The sequence below is a fragment of the Tachysurus vachellii genome, chromosome 12 (assembly GCF_030014155.1).
Source record: "Tachysurus vachellii isolate PV-2020 chromosome 12, HZAU_Pvac_v1, whole genome shotgun sequence".
Lineage (NCBI taxonomy): Eukaryota > Metazoa > Chordata > Actinopteri > Siluriformes > Bagridae > Tachysurus > Tachysurus vachellii.
The window spans coordinates 19,746,563-19,768,954 of NC_083471.1; the positions used below are offsets into that span (position 1 = coordinate 19,746,563).

General features: G+C 39.8%; 1 protein-coding gene across 1 annotated transcript in view; it reads left to right on the top strand.

The window, feature by feature from the left end:
* The first annotated feature begins 2,356 nt into the window (after positions 1-2,356).
* gc (GC vitamin D binding protein) overlaps positions 2,357-22,392 on the top strand; it is a 52,627-nt gene continuing 32,591 nt past the window's right edge. Inside the window, exons 1-4 of the mRNA XM_060882727.1 lie at positions 2,357-2,522; positions 4,190-4,259; positions 6,143-6,275; positions 9,699-9,910. Of these exons, the coding sequence (XP_060738710.1) occupies positions 2,453-2,522; positions 4,190-4,259; positions 6,143-6,275; positions 9,699-9,910 (485 nt within the window). The 5' untranslated portion in view covers positions 2,357-2,452. The remainder of the gene's footprint in view (positions 2,523-4,189; positions 4,260-6,142; positions 6,276-9,698; positions 9,911-22,392) is intronic.

Sequence of the window (22,392 nt, forward strand, 5' to 3'; positions counted from 1 at the left end):
AAAGCACCACACTTCCCTGGAACAGCTTGCCTTCTTCCCATAGTGCATCCTGGTGCCATCTCTTCCCCAGATAACTCACATACACACACACCTGGCCATCTACATGATAAAAGCCATGTAATGCAGACCAGGCCACCTTCTTCTAATGCTTCAAGGTCTAGTTATGAGAGTCACATACACATTGTAGGTACTGTCAGTAGTGGACAGGGTCAGCATGGGTACTCTGGCAGTTCTGCGGCTGCACAGCTCTATACTTTTTTTCATAGCCAGCATGACATTTTTTGCAGTTTCCAATATAGAGGTGCTTGTGTGGGGTTTGGACCAGTCTGTATAGCCTTCACTCCCCATGTGCATCAGTAAGCTTGGGTGCCCATAACCCTGTCTCCAGTTCACTGATGGTCTGACCTTGGACTACTTTTAATAGGTACTAATCACTGCATCCCCGGTACACCCAACAAGGCCTGCTGTTTTATAGATGCTCTCAAAGTCACTCAGAACCTTATGCTTGCCCATTTTTCCGGCTTTCAAAACATCAACTTTGAGAACTCACTTGCTGCCAAATATGACAGATCCTATTATATCCCTCCCAGTGGTTTAATGTTTTTGTTATATATATTTTCATATGTCGTGTCAGTGCAGGTTATTTTTCTAAAGTGTCCTGATATGTGACAATTAAAAGCCTACTGAGCCACAGTGTCTTTTATTAAAAAAGAACAGTATATTTCAGACGGAAATGTTTAGTCAAAAATCGTGGTCGTGATCTAAAAACTTCACAAACAGCTCTCATAGCAGCTTTCTTGAAACCACATGCATGTTTTATTTCAGCTGTCTGCGCTTCATCTGGTGAGCAAACACAAATTATTTGTAGTTCTATTTTCACTGACTCAGATGAAGGTCAATGGCTCTAAACAAACATATCCTATTTTTAACAGAAAACCAAACAACCCACAAGTACTAAAGGGCACTCATTTCCTCCAAAAAGTCTTTGGAATGGAACAGAAGTTGTAAATGACAGCCTTCCTCAAGGCTTAACTCACCACAAGATGTACAGTAACTCACCACAAGATGTACAGTAACTCACCACAAAGCTGTTTCTTATCTTTATTTTGTACTGTGCAGGCTGGTTAATCTGCAGTTCTACAAAAAAGCAGCTATAAAATATAGTTTTGGGCTGGAAAATACAACTCATTATTCTAAAATTAACTCCAGTGACAGGCAACATGTGCAAGTTTGTTTCACGTTGACTGTAACTATACGTGACACAAGTCAGTGTAATCACCCAACCTTATTTTGAATAAATAAATAAATCTACATTACATGTCTCTGAAAGTGACATCATGTATAAAGGCAGATTTGTAAAAATGTGTAAAAACAATCAAAGTGCTCCACCATATCTGAAACAATAGATGGCTATGAGTTTCTTTACTGCTCTTACTGTATATAGTCTAACACAATTTATACGATATTGGTCTCATGTACTATATGACATATTGTGATTGGTTTAATTACATCATAAACGCATGGATCACAGCTTCAGTGTTCTCATTTCATTCCGATGGTCTGATTACTGTCTTGTGATATTTCTTTGTGGGTTCCTCAACAAAAAAGTCATCTCAAACCAGCAAGTTGATTGGCTATGCTAAATTATCTTTAGGTGTGAATGTGTGTGAATAAGGGGGGCACGGTGGCTTAGTGGTTAGCACTTTCACCTCACACCTCCAGGGTTGGGGGTTCGATTCCTGCCGTAGTTCGGGTAAGCGGTAGAAAATGAGTGAGTGAGAGTGAGTGTGTGAATAAATGTCTGCGTGCATGAGTAACTTGTAACGAAACTGCACTAGATCCATGTCGTATTTCTACCTTATTCTCAGAATCCACACCAGATCCACAGTGACCTTGTTCAGTATAAATCAGTTATTTAAGCTGAATGAACAATTGAGTGACCATACTTGGTTAAACAGTAAGATGCAAATGTCAGACACAAGTCAGTTTCTGTTTCATCATAACAAATCAGTGCCTAAATGAAATAATAGCTGTGTAACATTTATAGAAGCAGAAAACACCTGGTTATAAATTTCACATTTCAACCTCAGCACAGGTGCATGTTCAGTTTCAATAGAGCCGTAGCTTAGTTTGGAAATTTCATCCAAATATGATTATTCGAGACACATTAGTGCAGACAGCAAGCAAAAACTATTGGGCTAGGAGTTATTCATGAACAACTCTAGAAATATTTCTGGTTTTTAAATTAGAATTCAGAAAGGAAAATATTAAACACTAGATCTGCATATATTTGCCTATCCCAGAGTTCAGTTTGCATTGAAACGTTTGTTGAACTATAAGCTTTGGCTTGGGTTAATTCTTAACAATCTGTGTGTACCTTTCGTGCCTGGCAGTACACTAGCAGTTCACTGACTGAATTCAAAAACACAGTTGGAGCACAAAAATTAGAATAATGATGAATAAAGAACTAATTATTATTTTAATTTTTGCCACTGTTTATTCAAGTGGGACAGCTGACCAAGGTATGGAAATTATTTTTTTTTAATTGCCTTTCACTGACATACTGTATGAAAATCAATTTATGTTAATATGACATTATTTTCAGCTGCAGTTTAAAACTTTTTGTTGTAACTTTAGAGCAAATTAAGTGAAAATGTTGAGAACAGAGCGAACCGTTTGAACAGAAAACAGTTTACCGTTCTAAGGTCAGACGCTTTGTGGAAACAAATTCGAAAAACATGAAAAGCTCTATTAAAGCAATATTTCTGCAGACAAGCAATTATTTATCTGTCTACTCACACTTTAAAGGCCATTTATCACTGTCACAGCCACAAACGTTATATTATTCTAATGAAAAATTATTTCTCTGTCTTGGCGTGTTGTCCATTTATCCTGCACTTACAGGCAAAATAACACTTAAAAAAAATCACACAACACTTGCTTATCTTATTAACACAAATAATTATTTCTAGGTCTTGTTCCTTAAAGTCACGAACAAATTAAGTTTAACTACAGGTCAGTAACGGCACAAATGTCTGTTCCCATCATCATATTATTAAACCCTGGAGAGAACTTAAAATGAATTTTTTAGGCCTAGGAATACTTCTAGAACATGAAATGGCTGCAGGAAAAAAAAATAAATCCCATCTTTCTACAGTATGATATAGTATTACTGATGAAAAAAGAAAACTGCAGTATATTTACAGCCATTCTGTAAAATATATAACGTACTCTTTTATAGAAATAAAGTACTAAACCTAGGAGGGTTAGACTGTATAATGATAAGAGGATTCTATCACTCTCACTCACTCATTTTCTACCGCTTATCCGAACTACCTCGGGTCACGGGGAGCCTGTGCCTATCTCAGGCGTCATCGGGCATCAATGCAGGATACACCCTGGACGGAGTGCCAACCCATCGCAGGGCACACACACACTCTCATTCAAGGATTCTATTAATAATAAGGTTTATATTAATGCACTCATACTACTATGTTATCATTCCTGTTACAGCTTATTCTCCTGTTACAGCTGATTCTCAGGGACATGTATAGTAGATGCACAACATAAATCATGGCTAATAAAAATGGATTAATCAGCATGCAATTATTTAACATAGAAAAACCATCAAAAAATCATTCATGTTGTGGTAAAGTCTGTGGAACAGGGACTGAGTTTACTTATTCTGGTTTCTCAGTAAGACAACAAGCTGCGTTTTGTCTAATTAACATCAGGGAAACAAAAGAGACGATAGTGACGGAACAACCCATTTACTTTTTACACATTATTGCATAATAGCCTGGGATTGTATGCATGAAGAATTGCCAAGTACTCTCACAGCTGGGATAATAATCCATATCCATTGTCCTGCATTGTTTGCACCAGGTTGCACAGATGCACATACTTAAGTCCGTAGCTCTGTCTTTGTTTTTACAGTATGTATGTATATACAGTACAGTATGTACCCTGGTCCTGGAGAAACATTGTCTCATTTCGCTGTGTGCTGCAACAGCTATATATGGTTGAAATGACAAATAAAAACTTCCTGTTAATCCAGTGTACAGAAAGATAATTTGAAACTGTTGAAAGTTTTGTTGAAAATTAAATTTTTAATAGATAAAAGTAAGCTTGCATTTAAAAGTAAGTATGGGTTTTCAAGCATAACTGTTTCTCTCTTTTATCTTCACAGGAATTCAGTATGCAAAAGAAAAAGTGTGTGAAGAGCTCCGACTCATTGGATCAAATAACTTCAAAACAGTGTATGTAAATGTAAAATGTCATATTTTACCTTGTAATTAGTTTTATATCTAGAAAGTTTTTTTATACAGTGTTCTGTTATTAACATTTAAATAGTAGGTTTTCACATGTGTAGTGTTTCTCTTTGTATAAACTTTACACAAAACCTTGGACAGATCGTATCGTACTTGTTGCATTGTGACACTTAAGAAAGCGCAGTTACAGTGTGGAGAATCTCCAAAGAGCCTTACCACTGTTGTGTGGCCATAGTGAAGCACTACTTGTGCTAGATCGATGTGTCTCTAGGACTACTGAACCATTCTGGCGGGCCATGGGTGCATGTGTACATTGTATCCTAGGTGGTGACGTGCCAATACACACAAGAAGACTGGTAGAGTGGTTTGGAAGGTGAACATCTTCCTTCACCTGCACTTTCACCAGATATGAATATTATTCTGCCACTTTGGGGTGTTTTGAAGAAGCAAGTCTGTAAACGTTTTTGTCCCCCGCATCACGTAGTGGCTTCTCCACTGTCCTTCAAGGAATGATGCAAAAACAATCTGGCCACTATTCAGGTCTTGTATCTGTCATTCCCAAGAAGAAATAGTGCTGCAGCAGGCTGGTGTAGGAGGCCCTACACCATCCTAATAAATAATTGTGGTTTCAGTTTCATTATACTGTATAATATAGACAGGTGATAGATAGATACATTTTCAATATCTGATAGAATTTTCAGTATCTATTATTCAATAATCTTTGACGAAATGGCAAAGTGCTAATCATTTCCTTTTTGAATAAAACATTACTGTTCAGTGATTCATGCTAAAAAGTTTGTTCACCCAAACCTGTATCAAAAACAAACTTTCCTCAAAACGGTAATTTAATATCTTGATATCTTGAATTTAATATCTTGTCTAAACCACACAGAGGAAAAGTGATATTGATCGCTCGCTTCTGCCTGATAGAAACAATCTGATCATTTTCTCTTCACTGAAGATAAAGAAGCACTGTAAAAAGCTTCGTAATGTGACTGGGCACAGAGTGACAGAATTGGTTTTGTTGTGCCAGAGAGTTGTTGCTGATGCAATTTATAACTATGTTTGCAAGAAGTGAACAGTAATGAGATTAAAAGGAAAAGGGACTCGGAAATAAGAGGCCGACATGTGTTTCTCTGCAAATTGCTAAAGGAAAATCTTATTTTAAAATCTCTTTCAGAGAGGAAAATTCCTTCACCCAAAATGTTATAAGGAAGAGAAAAGTTCAATGCCAGAGAATTACTAAATCTACTGGGATCAGAGAACTAACAGAAACAAAATAAAACTAAGAAGCCAGTAGAACATAGAGATTCAATTTCAAAACATTGAGTGTAAGATTAGGTCTTTTAAAAAAACATTTCAAAAGCAGTAATTGTTACAGTCATCGGGCATCAGGGCAGGATACACCCTGGACGGAGTGCCAACCCATCACAGGGCACACACACACTCATTCATTCACTCACGCACTAGGGACAATTTTCCAGAGATGCTAATGAACCTACCATGCATGACTTTGGACCGGGAAGGAAACCGGAAAACCCGGAGGAAACCCCCTAGGCACAGGGAGAACATGCAAACTCCACACACACAAGGCGGAGGCGGGAATCGAACCCCGACCCTGGAGGTGTGAGGCGAACGTGCTAACCACTAAGCCACCGTGCCCCCATAAGCAATATTATTAATTAAATAAAATGAATGAATAATAATTTACAACAATAATACTATCTTAGCAAATCATTTACTTGGCAGTGTGTGTCCCTTTCTTATTTCAAATGTGAAGGTTTCAGCTGTAATACACTTAAATTACTACTCAAAATGTACCATGGGTTTTATGCATTTTCATTATCTAAAAGTATTTTGTTATGTTTCAGAGTGACAGCTGTATACAGTCAGAAATTTCCAAATGGAACCTTTGAGGAAGTGAACTGTGTGGCTGATGAAATGGGTAAACTAGCAGAACGCTGCTGTCAAGATGATGCAAGTCTGGACTGTTATGACAAAGGGGTAAGGCAACAGTTATTTTGATATGTAGTAACTATCCTGTTTTTTTTTCTATAAAATCCAATCATTCTGCTGAAGACACTGATTTCCATTTGAAAGCTAGCAGGAGAAAAAGTGAGACGTACTTAAAGGAATGTAACCTCAAACTACTTTCATCAGCTTTCCATACTCCTGTCATTCCATGGCATACAATTCATAAATGACTCTGCCGCCATAATTCTCTTGCATTTATTCTAACAGCTACTTTGAGATAAACCGTTCATGTGCTTTCCAAGTGTAATCCAACCGTAATCTAATCTCAAATGTCAGTGTGAATGGTGACCCTCTCATACTCTCAACATGAGATGTCAGATGTTGAGGCTTAATTTTGAATTCACCCGTTTCACATTTAATTACACCAATTAATATGCCACTGTGAAACATAATTGTTCATTGTTAGCAAGACAATAACAGGATGCAGCATTATGTGTTGCTCTGTGTGTGTCTATGTTTTGTCGTATGCTGTGTATAAACACTATAATAAATGCTACCACTTGAAATTTTCAACATAGTCATCTATGTCAAATATTTCATATATCCACAGGGGACATGTTACGATTAAAGTGATAAAAATATGACCTAATACCATCTTAACGTGCCTTAAATATAGATAATTTATCTATCCTTAAATATAAATTATCAGCAATTCCCGGAACAAATTTATGTGGATTGGTAAGTAGCAAATCAAAGGTCTATCAACTTTAATTGAGTATGTTAACAGCATTTGGCAGCTGTCTTTACCAGAACGACTTACATTTATCTTATTTATAAAACTGAGCAATTTAGGATTAAAGGCCTTGCTCAGGGGCCTAGGAGTGGCAGTTTGGTGGACCTGGGATTCAAACTCACAATCTACTGATCAGTAGTCCAACACCTTAACCACTGAACTACTACTTTCCCTTGTTTAGATCACTTGGATGGATGGATGGATGGATAGATGGAATGATTGATTGATTGATTGATTGATTGGTTGGTTTATTGATTGATTGATTGATGGATGGATGGATGGATGGATGGATGGATGAATGGATGGATGGATTGATTAATGGATTGGTTGATTGATTCATTGATTTATGGAAGGATGGATGGATAAATGGATGGATGGTTGGTTGGATAGATTTATGAATTTATGGATGTATTAAAAGTTGGATGGAGTAGAAAAGTAAAAAAAATGTTACTAAAACTGTATTTCAGCCACTAAATGAGTTCATGTACTGTCAAAAGTCATGATGTAGGACCTACTGTATGACCAACTCTATAGTACAAAACATGGCTCTTTAATTGTGTTTTAATGGATTCAATATTAATTAATTAATATATAGCATTAGGAAGAGGTTTTAATTGAGTTTAGTGGAAATGTTATTTGCTTAGAATAAACAAGCAATTCATTCCATAAGATTCCTTAGATTCCCTTTCAGACCATGTTTTGGTTTCGTCTCAGTCCCTAGTGTTGTCATTGGTTTGTTTTAAAAATGTGTGCACCTGATCTGAAACCATTAATGCTTTGCCTAACAGAAAATCCTTTCTGTTTCTTTGCTATTAAGTCTATCATATATGACATTAAGACTAAGGCTAAGTTTTTATCAGTGTATATGGATTCCCCAATAAAAATCATACAAGTTTATACAACCTCATTTCACCATGCATTACAGCTCAGTGATAGTTTACATAAAGTTGCATTTGTTTTTTACCACCCTTCTGTCAAACCCTGTTCTGATACAACCTTATGCCATGGAAGATTTGAGATGCAATGTTCAACACTTTCATATTCGCTACAGAGTTAAGCAGTTCTCTGTAGAATCTAAAAACCTTTTTTTAAGTTGCCAGCAAAAACAAAGTTACAGACACCACTCGAGCAAAGAAGCAGATTGTCACAAACACAGTTTAAAAAGGACTAAGTCTATCGTTTAATGGAACATGCAGAGGTTCATCACATTGTAGCACCAATGTGAGTCTGTAGTCGCATATGTGACAGGACTGAGGCTGTTAATGTTAATGTTAGAGAAAATACTAAGCAGTTAATGTGTGAGCATTTGGTAAATAAATCAACCAGCAACATATTGACAGAAAGATTTCTAACGGAGGGAGATATTACACTAGTTAATTATTATCAAAAATTAAACTGTAATATGATGAAATTCTTCTGTAATATCTGTAATAAAATTCTCAGTTTCAGTAGTTTCCCTTTTAGAAAGAAGCATCAAGTAATGTAAGTGTATGCAGCATCGAACCCAATACAGAGAAATGATTTCAGTTGCATATGTGGAATACGATGAATTTTTTTTCTGTGCAATAAAGAATATGTATTTATTATGCAAAATCTGTGATCCTTTCCCACTACAGTTTGTTTGTTGAGGTAGCAACTCAATAATTAGCACTAAATAATTTACCTCACTGTGGTTCTGGAGATAGACAATAAAAGATTAAAATCAAGCTGTGCAACCACAATATAAAGTAGAGATTGTAGCAAACAATTTCTGATGTCATACATTTCTACTTTTATTTTACTTGCATTCTCCGCTCCACGCTGTCATCAAACCACATGAGGTAAATCGTTTTAAAAACTTTTGGACTCACTCTGCTGCACAGCTGCTTCCCGTAGGATTACATGTCAGCAGTGCACAGGAGGTTGAGAACAAATTCATCTAGTTCAAAACCAGTCTCAGCTATTATAATACATAAAGCATGAAGAACTGTGATTCATGGTGGCTTTTTATGTAGTAATCAAACACATTAAAAGTTTGGGAAAATAGACAGATAACGTACTGTATAACATGGCTATAATGCAATTTGGCACCTCAGTACATACTGCTTGTGGCTGCTCACTTTCCTGTAACACACAAAAACTAGGATAGATTTTTGTCTTTTGTAAACTTTTGCACAGATCACGTTGCATTGCGCACGGTTGCACACATCTTTATTCTTTATTACATATCTACATACTTTATTCACAACAGTTATGCTGTTCTACCACCAAACCATATATATATATATATATATATATATATATATATATATATATATATATATATATATATACACACATATATATATATATATACACACATATATATATATATATATATATATATATATATATATATATATATATATATATATATACAGTATATACAATATTTCCCTTTTCTTGTACAGGTAATTCTATTTCTATTTGCATCCTAACTATTTTTTATATATTATATCCTATTCTATTGTTTATGCTACACTTTTATTTATAATGACATAGACATGTGTATGTGACAAATAGAATTTCAATCTAGAAATGTAGTCAATTTTGATATATAACAGGCACAGATATTTAAATGTTAGAACAGTCATAATCCAAAGTTAGAGGAAACTAATATTAAATATGTCCATCTCTTTAAGGCCACTGAAATTTCAGACAAGTCTTGTAGGAAGGATTCACCATTTCCCAAGCATCCGGGTATTGAGCAGTGTTGCACTATCCATGGAGAGGAGAGGAAACTGTGTTTGGCCATGCTGCGTTATTCAGCAGATGAACTCCCATCTCTGCTGGAGAACACACCTGAAGAGATCTGTACTCAGTATACGAAGGACCCCAGCAGCTATGCTCTGAGGTAGGATGTCAAAAGGTCATACACTGTGGCATAAATAACTGTTTAGTTCCAACATAAATATCACAATCATAACACCACTATAGCAAAATAGTCAGGTCACAAAATTATTCTCCCTTAAGAATCATTTGTAATTAGATTTATAAAGTTCGTCGCAACAAACTTTGATGTTGGCTTTGACGAGGCAAGTATTCGCAAAGGCTGGTGCTTTTTGGAGGCAATTGGACATAAGGGTCAGTGTTACTTTTGGAGGCAAGTGGACATAAAACTTGTGAAATCTAGTGGAGCGCTAGGGTGCCAAAACATTTGGAGGCAAGTGGAGACGAGCATGTGACGTCATCAGAATACCTGCGAGGCAGTTCCCCTTATTGTGCTGAGTGTTTTGATATGTCACATGCCCATGTTGTGCAAATTTTTTTCATTTTGCATATTTTGGGGGGCGGGGCTGCGGCACAACCGAAAGGCCAGTTGGTACACCAATTTAAAACTCTGTTCAGAGTATCACCCTAAAGGAGCTGGCCAAGTTTGGTGTAGATAGTTCGAATGCTTACCGAGTTATAAAGCTCCAAAATTTATAATGGGAGTCTATGGGAAAAAAGGCCACTTTGAGACCCGGTACCGGAAGTACCGGTACTCGGATCGCTTAGAAAAGTAGTAGCAACAAACTTCAGACCAGGTTCTACAACATATCCGAATTTGGTGCATGTGGCTCGAAAGCCCTAGGAGGAGTTACTCTTGATAAATTTTTGTCTAAGCTTAAATAGGAAAACAGAATGTTGGCTTCTACAAAGCCAACATAATTACTAGCTACAGGCTGACTAAAATCTATAACCATAATAATGTGTATATTAAAATAAGTGAGAAGGCTAATACAATAGAACAATTTACTGAACAAGTGATGTTGCAATTTATTTGTTCAAGGGTTCGACAAACTCCAGGAGCTTGAATAAATATTGACCCTGTTAAACTTTTCCAGTATTTTTTAGTATTACAACCTACAGTTGAAATGGATTTTAGGAGACTAGTCCAACTAGAAGCAACCAAGAGTTCAAGGGTAACCTTGAAAAAGATTCTACACCCATACAGTCATGGAAACAGAAAGTACAGAAATCCAAAAAAAAAAAAAAACCCATTTAATTCAGACTCACTGTGTAGTTGTTTTTCCAAAAAGTAATTCAATATTCAGAAACCAGGTGGGAAAAACAAGTACAATCTATAATTCATTAACGACCATTAGTAAGAATAACCTGAAGTAGACATTTTCTGTAGTAGTTCTTCTTCTTCTTCTTCTTTCGGCTTTTCCCTTCAGGGGTCACCACAGCGAATCATCTCTCTCCACCTAACCCTATCTTCTGCATCCTCAACACTTGCACCCACTAGCTTCAAATCCTCATTAATTACATCCATATACCTCCTCTTTGGCCTTCCTCTTTGCCTCCTGCCTGGCAGCTCCATGTCCAACATTCTCCTACCAATATACTCACTCTCCCTCCTCTGAACATGTCCAAACCATCTTAATCTCGCCTAGTTATTAGTCATTATTTTCTTTTGCCTTTCACGTCAGTTTGTTGGGATCAGCGTCCAGATGTATGATGCAATTTCAGCCCAGCTTAAGCTGCTGGACAGATGGCCTCACATATCTCTCAACAGTATTCTGGTATAAAATATTTTGTGGCTGCAGAAAAAAGCCTAAATCATCATGCATCCTCCACCATGCTTGACAGATGGTATGGGGTGTTTGTGGAAATATGCTGTGCTTGTTTTTCTACCAAAATGATGTTGTTCTGGATGTCCAGACACATCAACCTTGGATTCAACAGTCTAATGGCTAATATTAATATCCTTGTTATAACTATACCGTATATAATATAGCATTTGTGGTTTGTTAATGTGTAATTTTACAAATGCTGTTTTATTCTTTTTGGAAAGAAGGGCTTTATCCTTTAGGTCACATGATGCAGCTCCTGGGTTATTCTTTATGTCTCTGATCATTAAACAATCTGAGCTTGTATTGTATTTGCTGGTTTCTGGAAGATTTGAAACTCTGTTGAAGGCTTTATAACCTTTCCCAAGATTGATCAGAAGCAGCAACTGCTACTTTGATAACATGGCTGATGTCTTTTTTTACTTGACATGATGCAGACACACATCTGGGCACTGCACAAAACCAAACTGCTAACATATGTGCTTTTAAAGAGATCTAAAAATTCTTAATGATTAATTGTTCTTGTGCAATTCTTTAATAATACCTGCGTCTAAGTACTCTCTTAATGATTGTTGAAGGGTATTTTTTCCCACCTGGTTTCTGAATCATGATTTACTCTTTGTGGAAAAAATATTAAATATTATATTTTAGGGGTTATTGGTTTGTTTATAGAAATTTCTGAGGACTGCACAACTGCTATTAAGGCTCTGATAAATAAAAACATAAAATTGACTGATAGTGTACTTTCTTTATCTCATTAATATGTCATTGAGAGGATAGTATTCTAAGCATGATCTGAAGATTTCAGAAGTTTATTTTGCTTTACAGTGGTCAATTTTGGTTTACAATTACTTTTGCTGAGTCTCCAACATGTTTTTTTGTATAAATAAATAAAGAAATAAAAATAAAATAAAATAAAGAAATAAAAATAATATTTAGCATCATAAATTGATTTCAAATGGCATATGTTTCTTACATAATAATAATAATAATAATAATAATAATAATAATAATAATAATAATAATAATAATAATAATGTGACAGAGTGGTAAATGGACGGAAAGCACAATATGCAAACCTAAATATGTAAATGACAGACTACGCCACCCTGGGACTTTCACCCAGGGAAATATGAATCACCTCACAATACTATAAGGAGCACAAATTCGTTCTACCAATTAATAAATGAGCAGGAGACGTGGGTACAAAAATAGAATTTAATTTATTGACAACCCGTAAAATAAAGTTTCAGGATGAACAAAAAAAGGAAAATCAAAAGCTCATGCAGGGCTGCAGCTGATCGGCACAAGACAGGCTGAAACAGAAGTAGGTTTAAATATCCACACCATGCATGTGCTCAATCACAACACACTCACTCAGTGCTCAGTGAAATTTCTGTCGGTGGTCACACAGCACACGGTGCACAGAAACACACTCGAAAAGAGGGAAAGTCAGGCCTCTCGGCCTTTTGGCCTACAGCTCCTGCAGAGAGTACACAAAACAAAAAAAAAAAACAATACATGTTAAAATTGACAATGCTCAAACCAAGAAAACCAAATAAGCAAAACATATAAATATCTAAATTAGATTTCAGGACAGAGCAATTAAATGAAGTAAAAAAGAAGAATAACTAATTACCACACTGACTTCAGCAAAAGGCTTCCTACCTCAAGGTAGGACTTAAAGCACAGTAACAGTGTCAGAGAGAGAAGGTAACAGTGTGGCTATAAATCAAGAAACAAATCTGAAACCAAAAATAAACAATTACAAGAGAAAGCAATTTAGCGAGGAGCAAAGCAATTTAACACAGAACATAAAAATTAGCACGGAACAAAACAGCAACGTTGTCCCGGGAACAATGTGCAGCATCAACTGCACATACAGCAGAAATTCCCCGGAACCGGAGAAAAAGAGCCGTCCGCTACACCAAATCACCGATACAGTACTGGTTCGGTAATAAACCGGATACGGATGAACATCGGGTGACGAAATAACGCTGACTGAGGGTAGACAATCTGTCACAACAAAGTTTGTTTTTGACCCTTTTCTTTCCATTGCGAAACACTTCCAGGCGACTGAAAGTAACTGGAACAAAGCAGAACCACCGTGCAGCTAGCCGCACCATTAACACCCAGCGGCCTCTGTTGAATCACGGAACCGGAAACCGGAAGAGCACCTCAAAATGACGCGCGTTCAATCACCATGAACCGGACACCCTCCCTTATATCTATCGGTGCTCTCCGATAGGCTATTACTACCTGACGTCACAACAATAAACTATCCTGCCACAATCTACTCCCTACTTTGTATCGTCGCCCCGACGATAAACTACATACTTTAAGAATGTAATTAATCCCATGGTCTAAAGAGCACAAATATCCCATTCGAAATAGATTCCTGTGGGGCCACCACCCCACTACTTACTTCCCCTACTGCCCGTGGGAGATGATGAACATTGGAGTGCTGACCCGCTGTAGCTCTCCTGGTTCTTCGAAGTGCTGTCCCATTACCATCGGACCGAGTCGGGGACACTGAACTAGATGGAAGTCTTGTCCCCACTGAACATGACTGACTCGGGGCTTCTGGAGCCCTAGACCCTGTGCGGGAAGGTACATATGTAACCTGAGAGACCAGCAAAACAGAGACTGAATCTCTAGGAACAGATCTAGGCGGAACTTGGAGGGTTTCGGGCACTACCACCCAGAACTCTCCTCCTCTTCCAGAGGCAACGCTTTTTCAGGTGGGAGGTCATCGAGGGGAGCATGGACTGGAGCATCCCTACGGATCCTGGTTTTTAACAGAGAACGATGTACATGCTTGACCTTACTCAGTTCATCAAGTGGGGCAGTCGTATAAACAGCACCACCCTCTTTAGGAGCCTTCAGCACTTGGTACACCACGGGACTCCACAGGTCCTGGATCTTATGGTGACCCCTCGTGCCAAGCTCCCGGAGGTAAACCAACTGCCCCTCCTCCAGTGGTGTAGACCGAACGTGCTGATCATGATGGAACTTACGTTGTTCTGCAGCAGTCTTCAACCTCTCATGTGCACCCTCAAACGCAACATGGAGCATGGAACAGAAGGTTATGCAGAGTTCTATTAAAACGCTCACACTGGCCATTGCCAGCTGGATGATACGGAGTAGTGCGGGACTTTTCAACCTTGTACAGTTTACAGAGCTGCTGAATAAGGGAGGACTCAAAATTGCGACCCTGATCGGAATGAATCTCCACAACAAGCACCTGTGCCACTGTCTCAGCCCGTTGGTCCCGAGTAGGAATAGCCAGAGTATATTTGGTAAAAAAATCAGTCATGACCAGAATATTTTCCAACCCTGCACGAGAAGGCTCAAGCACAGTAAAATCAATTACCAGTATTTCATTTGGCCTTGAGGCCATTAAATGGCCCATAAAACTCCGTGCCATGGGCTGTATGGTTTTAGCGGACTGACACCTTTCGCACTCCTGGCACCACTGCATTATCTCATTGGACATACCAGGCCAGTAACATCGCTGGCATACCAGCTCTGTGGTGCGCTCAATACCCTGATGCCCATGCTCCTGATGAAGCTGTGTCAGAACCTCAGATTTTAAAACAGCAGGCAAAACCAACTGGAGGACCTCCTCACCCCCATCAGGGCGGAACACACGGTGGTAGAGCAACCCATCCCTCTCTACCAACCGATCCCACTGACGAAGCAAGATTAAACTGGGCTTGGACAACCGTCTACGTTCCTCCACTCCAAGATATGACTTTTTCTTCCAACATGACCAAACCTCCTCAATAACTGGGTCTGCTGTTTGCAGCGTACCTAAATCCATTGCAGAGTGACTCGGCAAAACAGTGACCACTGCTTGCGCCGCTTGAAAGATGGACTCCACCCCCCAGTTTGCTTAACAGAGAGGGGAATTTCAGTACCTGTAAGCAAACCTTCCACCACACTATGGTCTGTTGGGTGCCGCCTCGACAGGGCATCTGCATTTCTGTTACTTCTGCCTGAGCGATATTTCATCTCAAAATCAAAAGCAGCAAGTTGCTCAGTTGCCCCAAGTTTTGCTGTCTTCAAGTGGCTAAGAGGGTTGTTGTCAGTAAAGACCACGCATTTGTCCCAACAAATACTCCCGAAATTTCTCAGTCATGGCCCACTTGAGCGCCAGAAACTCTAATTTCATCGAGCTATAATTAGACATATTGTGCTCAGTGGGCCTAAGACTGCGGCTAGCATAGGCGATAGGCCGCACCTTACCTCCTTGTTCTTGGGAAAGAACTGCCCCTAACCCACTATAGCTGGCATCCACCTCCAGAACAAAAGGCAGGGAAAAATCGGCATAGGCAAGAACAGGGCAGTGGTCAATTTACTTTTTAATGCCTCAAAACTACGCTGGCAAGGTTCAGTCCAGGCATTAACAAAACACTGCTCCCCTCGTTTCCTAGATCTATTACCTGCCAATCCAGCCACCAGCTTATGCAGAGGGGCTGCCAACTTAGCAAACCCCTGTACAAACCGGCGGTGGTAACTGGCAAAGCCAAGAAAAGACCGCACCTCGGAAACACTAGTTGGAGTTCGCCACTGTGCCACTGCCTCAAGTTACCTCAGGTTGAAAGAATGCACACTTTCCTAATTTTGCCTTGAGGCCCTCATTACCTAGCCGGCTCAAAACCACTTCCAACCGCTCCAAATGTTGGTCCACTGAGGAAGAAAACACCACAATGTCATCTAAATACAGGAGTAGAGACTGGCATTGTTGGTCACCAAACAACCTCTCCATCAACCGCTGAAAGGTGCTAGGAGCATTACAAAGTCTAAACGGCATTTGATTCCAGTCGAATAAGCCAAAAGGGGTACAAAAAGCAGTCTTAGGCCGGTCAACCTCTGCAACAGGGACCTGATTGTACCCACTGGCCAAATCCATAGTGGAAAACCAGCGGGCCCCTGCCAAGGCATCCAACGACTCATCAATGCGAGGCAAAGGGAAAGCATCCTTCCTAGTTTTAGAGTTCAATTGACGATAGTCTACACACATTCGTAGACTACCGTCTGTCTTCTTAACCAAAACAATGGGAGAGGCATAAGGGCTGCAACTCTCCCTGATTACTTGCGCCTCCAGCAGTTGGTTAATATGCGCCTTTACCACCTCATACTCTGAAGGAGGTATCCGCTGATAACGTTGTCGGACAGGGGCATTATCTAGGAGGAGAATGTCATGTGACAGGAGATTAGTACACCCCAAATGAAGCAGGGCCCGAACCCGAGCTTGATCTTCCCCCAACAGAACTGACAGATCGATAGCGCTAATCTGCTCCTGAACTGTAGAACCTGTCAAAGAAGCATGGGAACTAACAGTAGCTGTCATTGATCTCACTTCAGAAATACCTTCTGGCAAGCTGATAACAAACACACTATTTAGGGTGCCTAAAGATGTCTTAGGATACAGTACAACATCAGTAGTTCCTACATTCACCACCGGTATATACACAGTGCCCCGGGTCACTTGAACGAGGGCAGGGGAAGCCAATAAGCCTGCAGGTAGGCCCGATTCGGGGGGGTTCAAACAATAATGTACCATCAGAGTAGCTTTCTGAACAGGTGGCTGCTACGAGCTTCATTGTTCCACCAGAAACGCGACAAACCCCATGCCCCCGCACCCGCACCTGACCCACGCGATCAACAGAGGACTGGGTGTTAACTTGACGACAATGCTGTAATGCCTGTATAACAAAACTAGGAGCCTGCAACACGGCAGGTGAATCAAAAAGAGCCGCCCCATGCTGCCCGGTAAGTTCCTGGTAGCAATCCCTAAAACACCAGGGGCATGTGCACCCGCCCTATCAGGAACATCCCGGACAACAAGCACCCCGCAATTTGACACCAATTTGCCACAGAGCTCCACATCGAGTTCCATGTAACCAATATAGGGAATCGCGAGACCATTAGCAGCAGTTAGTCGCAACCACTGACAAGACTTAAGTCGCTCATGCCCCCATGATTCAAAATGTTCAAGGAAACAACTCTCAGTAATGGTAGACACCATAGACCCAGTATCTATCAAGCAGGGCACTTTGACCCCCCCGATCAGAACATTAAGATGAGGACAAGAGGACACTAAACGAGACACTGAACTAGGGCTGCGTACGATATCTGAGCCGAAAGGCTCCCCAACCGAGCTGTGGTTCTGCAGCTCGGTGGGGACTAGTTTTCCGACGGCTGTGTAGGACGAGGCTGCCTACCCCCAGTTGAAGATGGAATGGTGGACAAATGTGAGGGAGGAGGGACTCGTTCCCCATCGCACTCCCGAGCAAAATGACCAGGCTGTTGACATCTTCTACAAACTACAGGGCCATAATGTGGGGATCGACTACGTGAATGAGGGGCTTGTAAACGAGCAAAACCTTGGGTAAGCTGATTTAGCTGCTCCTGCTGTAGCTTTAACATCTCCCTCAATTCAGCTAACTCAGATTTAGAAGGAGAGCTGGTCACACCTACCCGTGACTCACTCTGCACGGCATATTGAATCCCATAAGCTAATGGAACAGATTGACTACGCCCCCTTGCACCCCCGGGCATTCCCTCCCGTTCCCACCGAATGGCCTCACTGCGAACCTCCAAAAGTGTAGAAGTAGGCTGACGACGGACTAACTGTTTAAGCTCGCGACGAAGACTAATATCAAGAACATGCTCGACAAACTGATCACGTAACAAAACGTCTGCATTTGGTATGGCATGAGGCGCCTGCTGCTTCACTTTCTCTAGGAGGCCCATCGGGGCGAGGGAGAATTCCAATAGGGTCTCCCCCTCCTGCTGCCCCCTAGAGAAAAAGGCCTGCTGCAGAGTTACATAGGACAAAGAGCACCCATACAACTCTCTCAAAACCTGAATTATCTTGTCTGGGTCTCCACGTTCTGCATCAGAACGGTACCGAATCTCATCCCGTGCCTCCCCCTCTAGATGGTCAAAAAGGCTTTATCAGCCGTAGACAAATGACGAGCACGCATACATGCTTGGGCCTCCTCAACCCATTCGCTAATAGCAATGCCTGACCGGCCACTAAATTTCGGACATTTCCTATCTCTGGGCACAAAAACGAATCTCTCAGTTACCAATGCACCAGGACCAACAGGTTGATGTGTAGCTGAAGGTGTCGTAGTAGCCATAAGAGGGGCTGTACTGGGACCTGGGGTAACAGGGGCCTGTTCTTGTCTAAGTCTTTCGTTATCGGCCCTCAATTGGGCTACAAGCTCCCTAAGCTCCTGCACATCTTCATCCATAGCTGGTTAAATATATATAACACTTGCTGCTAGACCAAGTAGAAAAATAGGCCAGGGGAGGACACCAAGCCCACTCAAGGGAGAGACGAAAGACAAATTCCTCAAGGGATATACACTGCTGTTTTGTTCCTAAAGATGGCAAAAAAAAAGAGGGAAAAAAAACAAACCACAAAACACCACAAAATGAAACTCAATTCTAAACAAACCCACGTCCCTGCTCAAAAGTAGATCCTGCCAACTACGCCAGAATGTGACGGAGTGGTAAATGGAAGGAAAGCACAATATGCAAACCTAAATATGTAAATGACAGACTACGCCACCCTGGGACTTTCACCCAGGGAAATATGAATCACCTCACAATACTATAAGGAGCACAAATTCGTTCTACCAATTAATAAATGAGCAGGAGACGTGGGTACAAAAATAGAATTTAATTTATTGACAACCCGTAAAATAAAGTTTCAGGATGAACAAAAAAAGGAAAATCAAAAGCTCATGCAGGGCTGCAGCTGATCGGCACAAGACAGGCTGAAACAGAAGTAGGTTTAAATATCCACACCATGCATGTGCTCAATCACAACACACTCACTCAGTGCTCAGTGAAATTTCTGTCGGTGGTCACACAGCACACGGTGCACAGAAACACACTCGAAAAGAGGGAAAGTCAGGCCTCTCGGCCTTTTGACCTACAGCTCCTGCAGAGAGTACACAAAACAAAAAAAAAAACAATACATGTTAAAATTGACAATGCTCAAACCAAGAAAACCAAATTAGCAAAACAAAAAGAGTAAAGGTTTACAAAACCCAGGAGAAAGTATAAACCAATCCAAGAAAATATATAAATTAGATTTCAGGACAGAGCAATTAAATGAAGTAAAAAAGAAGAATAACTAATTACTACACTGACTTCAGCAAAAGGCTTCCTACCTCAAGGTAGGACTTAAAGCACAGTAACAGTGTCAGAGAGAGAAGGTAACAGTGTTGCTATAAATCAAGAAACAAATCTGAAACCAAAAATAAACAATTACAAGAGAAAGCAATTTAGCGAGGAGCAAAGCAATTTAACACAGAACATAAAAATTAGCACGGAACAAAACAGCAACGTTGTCCCGGGAACAATGTGCAGCATCAACTGCACATACAGCAGAAATTCCCAGGAACCGGAGAAATACAGCCGTCCGCCACACCAAATCACAGATACAGTACTGGTTCGGTAATAAATCGGATACGGATGAACATCAGGTGACGAAATAACGCTGACTGAGGGTAGACAATCTGTCACAACAAAGTTTGTTTTTGACCCTTTTCTTCCCATTGCGAAACACTCCCAGACGACTGAAAGTAACTGGAACAAAGCAAAACCGCCGTGCAGCTAGCCCGCACCATTAACACCCAGCGGCCTCTGTTGAAGCACGGAACCGGAAACCGGAAGAGCACCTCAAAATGACGCGCGTTCAATCACCATAAACCGGACACCCTCCCTTATACGCACCGGTGCTCTCCGATAGGCTATTACTACCTGACGTCACAACAATAAACTATCCTGCCACAATAATAATAATAATAATAATAATAATAATAATAATAATAATAATAATAATAATAAACAACAGATTTCAAATAGCTCATATCCCTTACATAAAAACCCATCGCTAATTTCCCCATATTGTTTGGCTAGCTCCTTGGTTTTCAGGTTTGTTTAGACAAACTCTGGGGCCTTCAGTGAATGGGTTTATTTATACTGAGTGCAGGTTATATAATAAATTCACTCTGTTCAGAGATCTATTCAAAGTGAATTCCATTTTAGGTCCAGATTATAATGTGGGAAGGTTAAGGAGTTAATACCAAGGCAAAGTACTGCATTAATTTGCATTAAAATGACAAAGGTACCAGGTGTACTCTTCTTATTAACTGGGTTGTTCTTCTTTAGTAATATGTTTACTACACAGAGGTTTAGTATTTATAGGCAGAGCCCAGTGGGTATTGCACACAGTTTGCCTCCATAGAAAAATAGATAATGAAGAGATGATGTTGCTAACTGAAACTAAAATAAATATAATAGGTGTAATTTATTCATATTATAGCTAAATAGGTGATTTAATCACTTATATTGTGACAGAATGTTTACTGCTTGCTTACATAAGAAAGTTCAAAAGAAAGACTGTAAGACTACAAAATTACTGAATGTAATGATAAGGTTGATATGGTTGGACATGCAGTAATACACTATATAGGTCCAGTTATCCACTGGGAAAAATAACACTGTCTATCACTGGACATCATCTGTCACGTCATAGTATTACATCATCACATCATAATAACGTTTGTTCCATAACACAGACATAAATGGCTCGAGTCCTTTAATGACATTATTGACAGCTGCATAGCATCTTAGACATACTGTAGCAGTAGCATTTTATCCTATCAGTACATACATGGGGTTAAAACAATGGTAAATTTGGTTAAAAGCGTGCTGTTGGATTATGTCAAATACATTGTATATTTTCAATTATGTAAATGTCATGAAATACATTTGTTAAGGAAGCATATCGTTTGAGTAACAATGTGACAATGTGACAATGTGACATATGGCTAAGTATGGTGACCCATACTCGAATTTGTTCTCTGGGTTTAACCCATCTAAAGTGCACACACACAGCAGTGAACACACACACACACACACCGTGAACACACAACTGGAGCATTGGGCAGCCATTTATGTTGCGGCGCTTGGGGAGCGGTTGGGGGGCTGGGGGGTAGGTTCGGTGCCTTGCTCAAGGGCACCTCAGTCGTGGCCGGCCCGAGACTCGAACCCACAACCTTAGGTTTAGGAGCCAGACTCTCTAACCTTTAGGACACAACTTCCCCCACAAAAAGTAGAGACTCTGCAAACACAAGAGTGAACAGAAGAGACTTTATTTCATAAAGTGGGATTTTTGAAGAAAATTTTAATGAATGACAGAAATACTTAGGTTATTAGGTACAAAGATGAGAACAGAAACTAGCCAGACTGGGGTGCAAGATCACCACAGCTGAAAATATCTATCCCCTTTAGTAACGTGTGTGGGTTGTATTGTATTCAGTAAACATATGTTATCATCATATACTGCAAAACTACAGCTCTTTGAATATGTATTTAACCTTTTGTGTAACTCTGAGCAATTTGTTAGCAGGAAAAATAATTTATCGCATGTTTAAGCTTGATGTGCAATGTGATGTAGAATGAAATGGTGTGTAGCTATGCTACACTGTTTAATTACTGTTTACTTCTACATTCTGTTGTCAACCCGGCCTACTTAAAACATCTTTTCCACCAGGTTCTTTATAAAACATGAGAACTATTGCACATTTCTGCACTAGAAAGTGCACTAGTAGCATTTCTGTACTCATATGAAGAGACAGTGTGTCCACTAAAATGTTAGCCACCAGATGTTCCAAGTGGCTACAGTAACTCTCATTCAAGCAATGACTTTAATTTAATAGTGCCTTGTGCTCTGTTCTGGCTCCTTAAA